General features: G+C 40.4%; 1 protein-coding gene across 11 annotated transcripts in view; it reads left to right on the top strand.

Moving 5' to 3' along the window:
- Positions 1-14,973, top strand: part of LOC137351738 (zinc finger RNA-binding protein-like) — an 85,295-nt gene that overhangs the window by 32,677 nt on the left and 37,645 nt on the right. For 6 of the 11 annotated variants that reach the window (XM_068016505.1, XM_068016512.1, XM_068016514.1 and 3 more), the window contains 5 exons: positions 2,362-2,439; positions 3,629-3,752; positions 5,453-5,689; positions 6,562-6,809; positions 8,211-8,393. In XM_068016505.1, the coding sequence (XP_067872606.1) occupies positions 2,362-2,439; positions 3,629-3,752; positions 5,453-5,689; positions 6,562-6,809; positions 8,211-8,393 (870 nt within the window). The remainder of the gene's footprint in view (positions 1-2,361; positions 2,440-3,628; positions 3,753-5,452; positions 5,690-6,561; positions 6,810-8,210; positions 8,394-14,973) is intronic. The other 5 variants (XM_068016506.1, XM_068016515.1, XM_068016507.1 and 2 more) reach the window with 4 other exon arrangements.

The raw sequence follows: 14,973 nt of genomic DNA, 5'->3' as shown, positions 1-14,973 counted from the left end.
TTAGTGACAATTGTGTGAAAGTGAGGCCCTCACTTTTCATATTTCAATCCAGTGAAATTGCAGCTTAACCTTCAAAAGCTGAATAGAGTTATGTTGATATCTTAACTGAATATCATATCCAGTATAACATAATACTGTAACGGATGCTTTTCAGAAGTTCTTAAGTAAAAAATCTGTGGGTGGGGCGAAGAAATCATGCTGAAGTGCAGAAAGGATTACAGACTTGGATTGGTCAAACCTCAAACTTCCCATTTTTGTAATCTGGTGTACATTTTATAGTTGGGTAGATTGTGGGATGGGGCCAATTTGAGTTGAGAGCACATCTGGTGAAGACGGATCTCTGCCTTTAAATGATGCATCTCTCTGTTCACACCCACTTCCTTTTCTCTTGGGAAAGCTGATTGCAGACACTGGGTCAGTTGATCTGTTGAACCCTCTCCAGATTAGAGTTGGAATTACTGGTGGATGTAAATTTTTTTGGAATTAATTGGGCAAGGCTATGAGAAAGCTACTAAGTGTGCCATTTTAAAAAGGCAGCAGCTTTCATTCCACTCCATTCTGCAGTCACTTGTATCAGTTTCAACATCAACCAATAATTCCATATAGTGGTAAATGTTTGCTTCAGTTTTCTTGTTAAAGGTTTTTGTCTTTCTTTCCTCCCCATCCCCTTTTCCACAACAAAAAAGATTTATTCCTGAGCACAGTTCCACAGATGGCAGCAGTCCTCTATTACCTCACACAAGCAGCCATTCTTGTGTGTGCCTGAACGATGAGTGTTGGGCTTTTAGTCAGTAAGGGGGAGGCAAGGATCAGACTCTGTGCAGCACCATGTGATGCATTGCCCTATTGGGGAACTCAGGGTGAGTGTTTGTCAGAGGTGCATACAATACCTTTTTGGTGGAGAGGGGGTTTGGTATTTTCATTTTTTTTGTTTGCAAGAACAGTTTACCTTAGGTTTTTAGTTGTGCTGATGGATTGATACATTAATAATTTTTGTAAGAGTAACATGTTAACCGACCTGTCCTCCCAAGACGAGTACTCTTCACCATTGATGGTGCACCCCAGAAAAACTTATTTTTTGTTCCCGTACATATAGTTTGTATGGATCACAGTTAAATCTACCAAATTAATTGGGCATAAACTACTAAAATTGTTCAGCATTTTGATTTCCTGGGAGTTCAGTGTCCTATGTGAAATGTTTTCTTGCAGTATCAATCCAGTTCTTAATTCAGCACCAATTGGCATTCTTGCTGCCACAGGGTTGTTACTGGAAAAGGAAACATGTCGCACTGTTGCATTCTAAAGTTCTCTTCTAAGGTTGGGGCTGAGACATATTGGGAAATGCTTGATGTTGCCATTGATTGCCTAACTTCGAGTTTCATTCCCAGCACTAACATACCTCAACATGATGGACTGAAAATTTAGAAATGTTATTTTAAATAAAGAAATCCAATCTTAATGAGCTGTTTTGAGTATGGATTGAAATGTTCCATTTGTACATTAGAGCAGTCAGTTTGAAAAGGAAGGGTGTGTTAATGCCATTGCCCCTGACAGCATGCGCACACACTGGTTTATGACCAACAGTATAAATTTTCAAGCTCGGCTATTAAATCAATGTCCACCTACATAAGTGGTAAACTGAGCTGTATAACAGGATGCTAGTTGTGTGAAGGAGGAGAGGAAATAAAACTCATTTTTCGTTATTTTTTTTCATTTTAGTCTAGTTAATTTGAATGTCTCAATAGTACTGCAGGGATGTGAGGTGTGTGATTTAAGATGACATGTCTTGGTAAGTTAGTTGTCTTTAGTTTGAGTTATGTTGTGTTTTCACCACCTCTCACTATATTGCCTTTTGTATTTGGCTGAATATTATATGGGTATCAAACTCTCAGGTTGAGGTGTGTAATCTTTAAGCACAGAAGGTCATCTAAATCTTGATGCATTTCAACCATTTGAGGTTTGGAAGCTCTGCTAAATAAAATTTAAAACAGGTTTTAGTTCAAACAAGTATTGTAAGCTGTTGATTTGCAACCTGCTCAAACCTGCTTCCCCACACTAAATCAGGAGTTGGATTGTAATCTTTCTGTGTAAACTACACTCACGGATTAATTAGTCTGAGCAGATAGTCATTTTATCTAATTAAACTATCTTAATTTTAAGTTCTTGCCAATATTCAATTCTTTGGATACATAACTTTTATATAAGTGGAGCCACAGTATTTTTTTATAGCACCAACTTTAAAAAAAAACTCTTATTCACATCAAGAGCGTTACTAAACTTACATGTGTGTGTTTTTTTTTATATATATATATATATTGGCATTGATCTTGCCATAATGAATCACAAAGTTTCTTTCTGCAGCAGTACTACGCACAAGGAGGAAATTCGGACAAGACAGAGTGGGGTTGGATGACAGACTTGATCTATGGTTCATCTAAGGTGCTTGTGGAGAAAGCTTAATTAACTTTGTATGTAAGGTAGATAGCCGCTAAACTGTCAGCTCAGAACATCGCGTATCTCCTTTTTAATACAGTTTTTAAAAAAAAATTAAAACCATTAGTATAAAGATTGTAGCAAAGCTTAAGAATTACAAGAATTATTCATTTGCAAAAGTATTTTTACATTTTTAATGGAGTATATGTTTATAAAGTGAATAAAAGGTACACAGCTGGCCTCTGAATACCAATGGTGACCCTGACCATCTAAGTAATCAGCCATAAAGCTGAGAGTTGCCTGTGCTGGTCCAGGTCACGAGTGGTATAAAAGTTATGCCTGGCAAATGTGCATCTTGTACTTGTCTGATTTTAAAAAGAACTTTTCAGGTGCTATTTTTGTGGCTATAGATATGTCTAGTATTTTTATATCTCAAATGAACCTATATCACCAGCTATTCAGTATTTTCACTAGGCGTGTTCCGTGTAGTGGAATCAATACACTATGGAAACATCACCCACAGCCCAATACCATTATGTTGTGTGATGCTCTTAATTCAAGACCTCCTGTTGCTCATCACAACTATCACCGATAACAGACCTGCAGCCACAATTACTACATCCTTGTATTATGCAGTTCAAAATCATCTCTATATTGGCCTCGTTTGGAAGGGCAAGATCTTTAATTGTACCAGGTGGTTTCTCACTACAGTTCAGATAGACAATGTTCTGAAACTTTCAAAAGTGCCGTTACACTTTAGTGATGATACTGGGTCCTGTTGGTTTGGTTCATTTGTGGTATAAAAACTTAAAAGTGCAAAAGCCAGATGTGTGGCCTGTTCATACTGTTTTACTTTGTCAAAAGAATTAAGGGGGTGTGGAATTCTCCCTCCCTCTCCCCTGATTATACCACAGCTCCACAGGTTAGAGTTGTGTTATAAGTTGTCAATCCTACAGATACAGAGATATAGCATAACCCTGCTGTCAGTGGGTAACTGCATACATGTGATGCAGGTGCCGGATGCTTATCGAGCGTACCGGACATATTGAGATTAGTGCCAAGAGTTAATGGTATTTTCAAGATGGCAACAGCTCTTGACGACTAGTAGGATACTTTTTGGTGCAGGGTAGCTTTATTTGTAATTTGGTAGTTTTGTGTTGCAGTCATTCATGTATTTTCCTTATCTGTAATATAGGACAGCTACAGTTATGCACGTTCCACAGCAACAGCACCAAGTTACGATAAACAGTACTATCAGCAACCTGTCTCAGCTGCTGCTCAACCTCAGCACACAGCCACAGATTCCTATTACCAGACAAGTGAGTGAAGTGTTTTCTGAATTTATGTTTACACTGAGGATTGACTAATAGGACAGAACTTGGCTCCCTGATGGCTTAGTTGGCTAAATCGGGGAGTGACAGAACCTGGAAAGGTTCCATGATGATCTCAGCAAGATAGTGATAGTGTCTAAAATGACCTCATTGCTCCCAGACTAGAGAGGCAGCCAAGATTCCTGCTCCTGATCCCTATACAGTGATTCCTGATGAAAAGTGTGCAATGTGACCTTTGGGTGAGGACGCGATTGAGCTTGGACTCAATCAGAGCCTTCGACTGTCGCCTTCTAAATGCAGCATGAAGAATGACCTCTCAAAGGGAGATACTGGAGACAGCTGGGTACTGTGGAGCCTTACCTCAACAAGAACTGTGACCTTAGGGAGGGAAGCCAAAATAAAGTTGATTTTGTTCGGGCTGAGTTTTGTATGTACTGTGATGTGCTAATTTGCTGGTGTGCATGGTAGGTAAATAAATTAAAATGCAAAACCACACCTTCTAAATTTTCAATTTCACAATACTGTATGCTGGGATGTGTGAATTTGCAGATGACATTTTTTTCAAAAAGTCAAGAATTGCTATGATAGTTACAGCTGACATATTGAGCTTGCATTTCCTGTCCTGCACACGTTAAATGTCATGTTCAAAAAACTGTCATACTTCAAACAAAAATGAAATGATAAATTCTACAGGAGCACAAAACATAGAGTAAAAGTAGCTTTGTAATTCTTAATAGGATTTAGATTTTGTAGCCTTTAAAGGGGGGCACATTTATATTTAGCAGAATAATGTATGGTATATCCCTATCCTTTTGAAACAGCACCACCTCTGAGCAACATTTATGTACTTCTGGATCTAGTGTATCTGTCACACTTCAGATGTTGAAATTTTGTTACTGATGCAAAAGTTTTTTTTAATAAACCCAGTCGGGCCTGCATCCTGAACTCTGCACAATTGCACCTACCCTTTGCAGTTTCTGAGTATGAGGTCATCCACCTAGGATCTGAAGTACAAATCAGAATATTTTTGTAATAGTGCGAAATGTGGAGCTGTGGAGGAGCAAAAGGATTTGGGTGTCCATGTGCAATATGTGCACATGTTCTTTGTCTGCAAAGAACAGGGCCCTGTGTATTAATATATGTAGCTTCCAGTACGCGCAAATGCACTGCACTGCGAGCCCGACTGACCATCTTAAATTGGTTGTCAGCGCACAATAGAACATGTACACACATTGTTCCTGTTTCCGCTAAACAAAATAAGTGACAGCCATTCGTTGGTTCATTCCTCAGGGCAATGCCTTGACCAATCAGAGTGAAGCTGCCTGGTTTAAATTTCAAACAGAGCTTGGCAGTTAACTGTCAGTGATCATAAACTGGTGCATTCTCCATGGCCACGCCTCTACCAATCAGAGTCCACTTGCCAACCAATTAGCACTGTTCTGATAGAGTATAAATTTGTTGCTTCCTTTACATTGGTATTCTTGCAATTTGTCCTGATGACTGCAAGATGAAAAGCTTTAACAAAATGTTTGTTTTCAGCAATATTCAAGTTCTGTACTACCAAATTACTATTTAAACAAGTTTGTTCAGATGCATTAGCATCAAAGCTGGGCTTGGAACTCCTCCAGTGTGTTTTGGTGTAATCACATTGCACCAAATCATATAACACTGCCTTTTTTGTTTTTCAGTAGCTCCTAAAACCAGTTTCAGCCAGTCTGGAACACCGTACACACAAACACAACAGTCAAGGCAGGTTACTGCAATAAAGCCTGCACCCACTCCAATCCCAGTTACAACCAGCTTTACAGTGTATCCTGTGGTAACAACTGTGCAACCCACTGTGCAGCCTACTGCAGCGGTGGCCACAGCTGCTGTATCTTATACACAGACACCGTCGTATAATACAACACCAGTCAGTTATTCAGGTAAGCAGTCCTACTTTTTTGACTTATCCATTATTGTTTTAGTATTTTAATTGATTTGTCTCTGCAGTTGAGAATTTTTGGCTAAAATCAATATGCCAGTTTTGTATGATCAGTTTTTCATGCTTTTCTGTTCTACTTTATCTACTTTAGCTCTTTATGCACTGTTCTGTATATGTTATTTCTTTGATTTCTCTCTATGCCTCCTTTGTCTTCTAATATCACATCTTCCATGTCATCATTTGCTATTTCCCTCCCCCAACACTTTTTTGTTTGTTCCCTTCCCCCTTTCTATTATATCTCATAGACTTGAGGAAGGGTTTAAGGCTTATAACGTTGACTGGTGATTATCCACAGCTGCTGTCTATATCTGCTTCCAGAGTGCTTCCAGCTTTTTCTATACTTTTTGGAACTTCATATGCTTTGCTTTCCTAAGTTTTTAAGGTTAATTTGTACAGTTGTTATGCTACTTTCACAAAGGAGTTAAGGTAGTGTCCAAAGATCTATTAAAGGAGCCAGGGCTTTTCCCAGCAGTATGCTGGTGTTGCATCATCTTCTTTGTCCTCCCTCAACCAAGTTGAAGATTCATTAGTACGAAGTAGCTTAGTGCCACACACCAGATTTTGTCATGGTTTCAGGCAGCGCCTACCAGATGCTGCAATTTACCAGCTTTCACTTCATAGCCAGACTGTAAAGTGGAATATCTTGATCGTCTTTTGAGAGAATCCGAATTAATATTAACAGTGGCAAGATTGTAACGCTAAAAATTTCTGTTGCTTAGTTATTCAATAAGGGCGAAGAGTGATAATTTAAAGCATGATGCCCATTATTCACGTTTTGAAGATGTTAGTAATTGTAGTTCTGTGTTTTATTAGGGTCAAGTTACTCTGGATATGAAGCTGCTGTGTACTCTGCTGCTACATCGTACTATCAGCAACCACAGAAGCCCCCAGCCACCACCTGGACTAGCACTGGGACTGGGACAGGGACCAGTGCCAATACAGGAAGCGCTTTCATCAAAAAAACCACCTTCCAGAACAAACAGCAAAAACCGAAGCCACCGCCTAAACAACCACAGCTCCACTATTGTGATGTCTGTAAAATTAGCTGTGCTGGCCCACAGGTAACTGGTTTAGATGAAGAAGGATGTTACTATCTACACAACTGTATTTCTTTATGTCAAGGAACAATGATACTTCCCTCTAAACCGCGATAGGTTTCTAAGGCATACTGGTCAGACTTTTGTCCTCAAAAATTTGTGCATCTGTATTTTAACCCTGCTCTTAAAATAATGCTTATTCCTTGCTGAACACTGTTATACCACACTGTCTCTATATATTAAAAAGTTTTGTGCATCACACTTGGAGTTTAGCAGATCCATTGAACAGCACCATACCAGGGTCTGCTTATATACAGAAGGAAAATCTCCCCTCAACTCTTTTGCCATGCCCCAGTTTTCTCTTGTGAAAATGCTGACTCATGTTGGCGTGTGATTGTAGTTATCTCTTTTCTCAAATGCAACCTATGCAGTTGTGTACTGAAATAAGTTGCTCTTATCTAGAGCCCACACCTGTATATCCAAGTAGTGAATGCTGATGATGGAATGGAGACCTAGGGGTACTTTCATTCTTGGTTTCTCTCTTCCCTGCCCTTTCAAAGTTGCCATGTTAGGACCCCTATTGTGCCTCGGTTGAGATTATTTCAGAGCATGCCTGCAGTGGAGCTTTTCACTCTCATGGTCCATACGCCTGAATACCACACCAGATTTTCTAAATTATTCTGGGGATTTGGGTGTTGGATTTGGCAAGGTTGGCATTTGTTGTCTAATCCAAGTTAACGTGGTGGTGGGCCTTTTTCTGGAATTGCTGCACTCACTGGTGAAGGTGCTTCCACGATGCTAGTGGGAAGGGAGTTCCAGAATTTTGAACCCTTGATTTGTCAGTTAGGTTGTTGTGTGACTTGGAGGTGATGGTGTTCCCTTGCACCTGCTGCTATGGCTTTCCAGGGGTTGGAGGTCATAAGTTTGGTAGATGCTACTAAAAAGACTGCAAATTGATGTAGTGCAAATTATCGATAACACTCAAGCCACAGTACACCAGTGGTAGAGGGAATAGCTGTACCTGCTGAACCCTTTTGAATTTCATTCTTTGAGATGGCTAATGTTTATACATTTGACAGCTGATGTCCTGTCTAGCACTAATAACTATCATGCTGTAACGTTGAACGTTAAGCATTTGAGCAGTGTAAGACTCCACCAAGATGACCGGAACAATTTGCATATATGTTGAAACACTAAATTCCTAAGGGTTTTGAATTTAAAAGCTTGTTAATAGACCAATTTGAACAATGCTGCTCCTGTTTAGAAAATTGAATTAAATGATTACATATTGAACTTGTTCACAGGGAAATTAGTGACAGTTATTTGGCACGTTGGGTAGTTATATGGAAAAATGAATCGGCATACCCAGTCTCATCACTCCTAACTACTATATTTTAATGGTTAACCCCACCCTGCCTACCCAAGACTTACAGGGAACATTTGGAAGGCCAGAAGCACAAGAAGAAAGAAGCAGCTTTAAAGGGTGGAAGTCAGGCTACCAGTGGACCACGTGGCGCCCAGGGCCAACTGCGATGTGAGCTGTGTGATGTGTCCTGCACAGGTGCAGATGCCTATGCTGCACATATCCGAGGTGCCAAGCACCAAAAGGTACTTGTGAAGTTGCTGTAAGTACAGAAGAAGTACATAGCATATTTGTCAACATCTAAAAGGATGGGTTGACATTTTTGGACTGCAGTTCTAACAAAGGCTGTAAGTCCAAACTGTTAACATGTATATTTTTTTTGTCTTTTAGTTGCCAGTAAGCCTTTTGTGTAATTCCAGCATTTTCTTTTTCTGTCACTACTAATAACTTACATTGTTACTCAGTCATCGAACTGCTGGATAAAGGTCTGCTTAAAGCAATAATCGAAAGCAAGGCCTACAGTCACCATGGAGGCAATAACAGCTGATGTGTGCAGTTTGTTTCCTATCTATAACAGCGACATGAGAGTTAGAAGAAACAGTGGAAGGAAGCGAGGAACTTAGTGAAATTACAATCACCAGGGAAGCGGTACTGACCAAACTGATGGAGCTGCGGGATGACAAGTCCCCGGGTCCTGATGGGCTTCATCCTAGGATCTTAAAAGAGGTGGCTAATGAGGTGGTAGATGCGTTTGTGTTAATTTTTCAAAACTCGCTAGATTCTGGAAAGGTTCCATCAGACTGGAAAGTAGCAAATGTTAACCCCTCTATTCAAGAAGTGGCGGTGAGGGGTTGGTGGAGGCAGAAAACGAGTAACTATAGGCCAGTTAGCTTGACGTCTGTCGTGGGGAAGGTGTTAGAATCGATCATTAAGGAGGCTATAGCTGGGCACTTAGAAAAACTCAAGGCAATCGGGAATAGTCAGCATGGCTTTGTGAGCGGGAGATCACATTTAACCAATTTATTGGAGTTCTTTTGAAGGAGTAACATGTGCTGTGGATAACGGGGAGCTCGTTGACGTACTGTACTTGAATCTCCAGAAGGCATTTGATAAGGTGCCACATAAAAGGTTATTGCGCAAAGTAGGAGCGCGTGGTGTAGGGGATAACATTAGCATGGATAGATGATTGGCTGGCTGGCAGAAAAGAGTTATGCATAAATGGGTCCTTTTCTGATTGGCTGGATGTGATTTTTGGAGTCCTGTTGGGGTCTCATAAATTGTAAAAAGTTATCAATGGCTTAGATGAGGGGAGCAATGGCATGGTAGCTAAATTTGCAGATGAGACAAAGATAGGTAGCAAAGTATGTTGTGAAGAGGACATAATGAGCTTGCAGACCGATATAGATAGATTGAGTGGACAAAAATCTGGCAGATAGCGTATAATGTGGGAAAATGTGAAGTTATTCACTTTGGCAGGAAGAATAAAAAACAAAGGTATTACTTAAATGGAGAACAACTGCAGAACTCCGAGGTGCAGAGGGATCTAAATGTTCTAGTGCATGAGTCACAAAAAGTTTGTATGCAGTACAGCAAGTAATAAAGAAGGCTAATGCAATGCTATCCTTTATTACGAGAGGAATTGAAAATAAAAGTAAGGATGTTATGCTTCAGTTATACAGGGCATTGGTGGTTCAGAGGAAGTTTGCTGGAATGAGCAGGTTGTCTTAGGAAAGGTTGGAGAGACTGGGCTTGTTTTCACTGGAGTTTAGAAGAGTAAAGGGAGACTTAATTGAAGTTTCTAAGATCCTGAATGGTCTTGACAAAGTGGATGTGGAGAGGATGTTTCTTCATTTTGTTGGGGGGGTGGGGGGAGTCCAGAACTCGGGGGCACTGTTTTAAAATTAGGGGTCGCCCTTTTAGGACAGAGATGATAAATTTTTTCTGAGGGTTGTGTGACTTTGGAACTCTGCCTCAGCAGGTGGTGGAGGCGGGGTCATTGAATAATTTTAAGTCAAGGGAATCAAAGGTTATCGGGGTAGATGGGAGTGTGGAATTCGAGACAAACAGATCAGCCGTGATCTTATTGAATGGCGGAGCAGGCTAGATGGGCTGAATGGCCTACTTCTCCTAATTCGTATGTATGTGGAAAGAAAAAGTGTTTTTTGTTTAGAAAGAAACTGAACGTAACGAATATTGAGTCTGTGTCTCGGCTGTTGGAATGAGTTGGCTTTCTAGCCATTGGGATTGAATCTGATAACGGGTAGGTTGGGTGCTGGGATGGAGCTGACCGGGATCATCTCAAGTAGCGAGCCTCCAAAAAAAGATGAAAAGAGCAGTGCCTAATTGGGAAGTGAACCACAGAAGTAGAAGTTTTAGATCCGTACTCCGTTATGTCTTGTTCGAGACTGCAGTGCTGAGTCGTGTCTTGAGATGTGTTTTAGGGCCCACAGGCCTCAGTGATGGGATGTGTATCTGCCTTTTTGTACTTGCCCACAGTGAATTTCCAATTTCAAATATGCTACTTGGGCATTTACCCACTGGAGACGAGCATTTTAAAGGAAGAGGATGGCAGGGAGCAACACACTCAGTTCAGTCCCGTCACTCCACAGGTCGCATCATATCTCTTTAAGCTTTCAAAATCACGGAGAAAAAAAAGCCAAATTGAACAATCTAGTAACCCCTGAACGAAGCAGATATCTTTCGATATCAACAAATTAACTATTTATTTAAAAAAACTTAAAATCTTAAACACTATGCAGATATACCAATATCTAAAGACCGTAGATTTTTAAATAAGTTATAACTCCCGCATTTGCATACATATACTCGGTTTTAAATTAACTGACCAGAAAGTAGAAAAAATGAAGTCTTTGCAGATTACGTTCCTGACGAATGGAGTTTTCCAATTCAACAGAGTCAAAGTTCACTTGCAGTCTTCCAAGGCACGATGAAACAGAAGATCCTTCCAAAGACGGGTTCAACAATTCAGCTGTTGTAGTATTAAATTCTCTTTTTTTTTTTTTCCCCAGCGATAAACACAGCAGATCTCAATAATTTGTTGTGAAAGAAAAAAAGCCTTTTTTCTTCTTTCTTTATGGAATTAATTTGGCTTGAAGCTTTTTAGAATTTTGAGAGAAACAGCACAGCTTTTCTTCAGTTTAAATTGTCTCAGACAGCTCTCCTTCCTTCACTTGCTGGAACAGTCTCTCAACTGACTGCTGTTCACTTAATTTTTTTTTTAAGTCAGAATTGCAACATTGATTCTCTGTCCTCTCTGTGTGGCTGCTGCTTGGCAACCAGAATGCGCTTTGGCTCACTGAGCTTCCGGAACTTGCTGCCTTAAAGATGCTTAAAGATCTTTTACAGTCTAAAAGGCAACTGCAGTATTTCCGAGGAGAGCAAAGAAAACACAGGACCGTGACACCTCCATCCCGGCGAAATGAAATGCCATTCCCGAAATGCGTTTCTTTACAATGCAAAAAAAATAGAAATTGAGAAAACACTAACTTTTTTTTTCCTGCATTAACGCACCATTCGCTTTTCTAATAATTTACAACATTTTCTTGTTACTATCGTCATCTATATAAGTTAGCGTGGTTAAATCCGTGACAAACCGTCAGTGATATTTTTCCCTGAAATATGTACAACCGTTAGATGATAAGTCCTTAACAGACTACATCTAAGGATTCTAGCATTTTGGTTTTTAAACTTTTCCACAAACATTAATGGGTTATGGTCAGTATATATTAATATTTCTTTATAGTTCTGGTGGATATATACCTCAAAATCTTTGAGAGCCCATAAAAGTCCCAGTGTTTCTTTTTCTACAGTGGAATATTTTTTCTGATGATTTAGTTTTCTGGAGAAATACCCGATTGGCTTCTCTATACCCGATTCGTCATCTTGCAATAGGACGGCACCAACCCCTATGTTGCTAGCATTGATCGCTAATTTAAAGGGTTTAGTGAAATTTGGAGCAGCCAACATTGGTTCATTAGTTAGGATCGCCTTTAGCTTTTCAAAAGCTGCCTGGCATTCTTCTCACCATACCACTTTGCTTTTCTTTTGTAGCAAATTGGTTAACAGTAGCCACAAATTTCTGGTAAAAAACTGCGCATTCCTAAAAACCTCATTAATGTCCTGTTTAGATTTAGGGATAGGGAACTCCATTAAGGCTTGTACCTTTAGTCGTTTTTGGCAATACCTGTCCTTGCCCCACTGTGTACGAGGTAAGTTACTCCTGCCTTTCCAAATTCACTTTTTTCCCAATTTACCACTAAGTCCACAGCTTGTAACTTTTTAAACAGAATTTTTAGCTGCCTTAAGTGTTCTTGCCAAGTGTTACTGTATATTAGTACATCATCAAGATACACTACATAGTTGGGAACACTGGCTACCCCCTGATTCATTAATCTTTGAAAACTGGCTGGGGCATTTTTTAGCCTGAATAGCATCACCCGGCACTGATGAAGATCATCAGGTGTTACAAAAGCTGATCTCTCTTTGGCTCGGAGTCAAAGGAACTTGGCAGTATCCCTTTAACAAGTCGATCTTGATAAGAAACTTAGCGCTGCCCACTCTGTCGATACAGTCTTCTAAACGCAGAATTGGGATAGGAGTCTGCCTTCGTTGCTGCATTGACTTTTCTATAATCTCAACAAAATTGGGTTGACCCATCAGGTTTAAGTACTAGAACTACTGGTTAACTCCAGCTACTTTGACTAGGTTCAATCATTGTTTTCCAGCATGTACTGGATCTCTGCTTTCACTTGCGCCTGTTTGTCTGGGCTCAAGCGGGAAGGATGTTGTTTTAAAGGAACGGTTCCCCCTATATCAACATCATGTGTGGCTAAGGTTGTACATCCCGGCTTATCCCTACAAACGGCGGCGCAGTGGTTAGCACCGCAGCCTCACAGCTCCAAGGACCCGGGTTCGATTCTGGGTACTGCCTGTGTGGAGTTTGCAAGTTCTCCCTGTGACCGCGTGGGTTTTCGCCGGGTGCTCCGGTTTCCTCCCACAGCCAAAGACTTGCAGGTTGATAGGTAAATTGGCCATTATAAATTGCCCCTAGTGTAGGTAGGTGGTAGGGAATATGGGATTACTGTAGGGTTAGTATAAATGGGTGGTTGTTGGTCGGCACAGACTCGGGCCGAAGGGCCTGTTTCAGTGCTGTATCTAAAAAAAAAACTTAAACGTTGTGAAAAGCCTGGTTAGGTCTTCGTTGTTTTGCCTCTAAGTGCAAAAGCATGTTGTCCAGTTCTCCTAGCCATTCTGTATTCACTAATCTGATAGTTGGAGGTTCAATCTGAAAATTTCCTAGGCCGCCTCCTGCCTCAACCTCACTATCTTTTTCCTTCTCAACAACCCCGATTACCTGACGTACCTGTACTGGCTTATCATCCTCGCGATAATATTGCTATAGCATATTGATGTGACACAACCGGTGGTTCTTCCGGCGAGCAGGGGTGTCAATCAAGTAAAACTACCTTTTTCTTTTAATCTACTTTACCCACTCTTTTGATGACTCTATATGAGCCACTGAACTGTGCTTTTAATGTAACGGTAGCAACACTAATATTTCATCCCCAGTTAAAAATCGTGGGCTTTTGCACTCTTGTCTGCCCATTTTTTCATATTGGTTTAGAATGCTTTAAGGTGTTCCTGAGCTACACTGCAAGCTTTTCTGAGCCTTTCCCAGAACACAGATACATAATCTAGCATTGAAGATTCATTCTTTTGTTCCAAGAATCTGTCTTTTATAAGTTTTAGAGGGCCTCTTTATTCATGTCTGTAAACCAATTCAAAAGGACTGATTCGGTGAGTCTCTGGTGGCAAATAAAAGAACGTCTAGTCCTTTATCCCAGTCATGTGGATATTCATAATAGTATGTCCTAATCATTGTTTTGAGAGTTTGGTGACATATCTCCTAAAGCTCCCTGTGCCTGTGGGTGATATGCTGAAGATTTCAGCTGAATAAACCCCAAATTGCCCATTACTACTTGAAATATCCTAGACATGAAATTAGAACCTTGATCTGATTGAACTTCTAATGGTAACCCATATCTCATTAGGAATTGGGTTAACTTTTCGACTATTCTAGCAGTAATTGTTCTCAAAGGAGTGGCCTCTGACAATCGAGTAGCCATATCCATGACCGTAAGTATGTATTGATGTCCCGTTTTTGTTTTTGGCAAGGGTCCTACAGTCTACGAATACCGCGCTAAATGATTCCTCAATCACTAGTATGGGAACTAGTGGTGCCGATTTTACGGTAGGTTGTGGTTTTCCCCCCCATTTGACATGTATGACATGTCCTACAAAATTGTGTCTCATCCTTTGAAATACCTGGCCAATAATAATGTTGGTTTATGCGTGACTTGGTCTTCCGAATTGCCCTATGTTCTGCAAAAGGAATGTCATGTGCTAACCTTAATAATCCGTGGCGATATTCAGGTCGTACCACTATCTGTTCAACAACTGTCCTGTCTTCATCTGCAGGTCAATGAGGTGGTCTCCATTTTCTCCTCAAAACCCCATTTGCCATATAATAGCCTTCCGGAACTCCTTTCGCCTCAGCTTCTGTCATTCAGTATATCTCTGGATCAGCTTGTTGTGCTGCAATGATAGAAGATCTGTTAAGCATCTGATTTGGATTATCCAAATCCCCAAATAAGGTTTCAGATACTCCGCTATCTGTCTGTGGTGCCCCTTTTACCTCCGACAATGGATCCTGTTTAGCCATTGCTCGGGTGACTACACATGCAGGAAATATTCCCAGAACTTGTTCCTGTAATTGCTCCATTTCCTTAATTTCACTTGTTTCCT

The sequence above is a fragment of the Heterodontus francisci genome, chromosome 36 (assembly GCF_036365525.1).
Source record: "Heterodontus francisci isolate sHetFra1 chromosome 36, sHetFra1.hap1, whole genome shotgun sequence".
NCBI classification, from domain to species: Eukaryota; Metazoa; Chordata; class Chondrichthyes; order Heterodontiformes; family Heterodontidae; genus Heterodontus; species Heterodontus francisci.
Note: the sequence above shows the minus strand (reverse complement) of the source record. Positions and strands in the feature narration are given on the sequence as shown.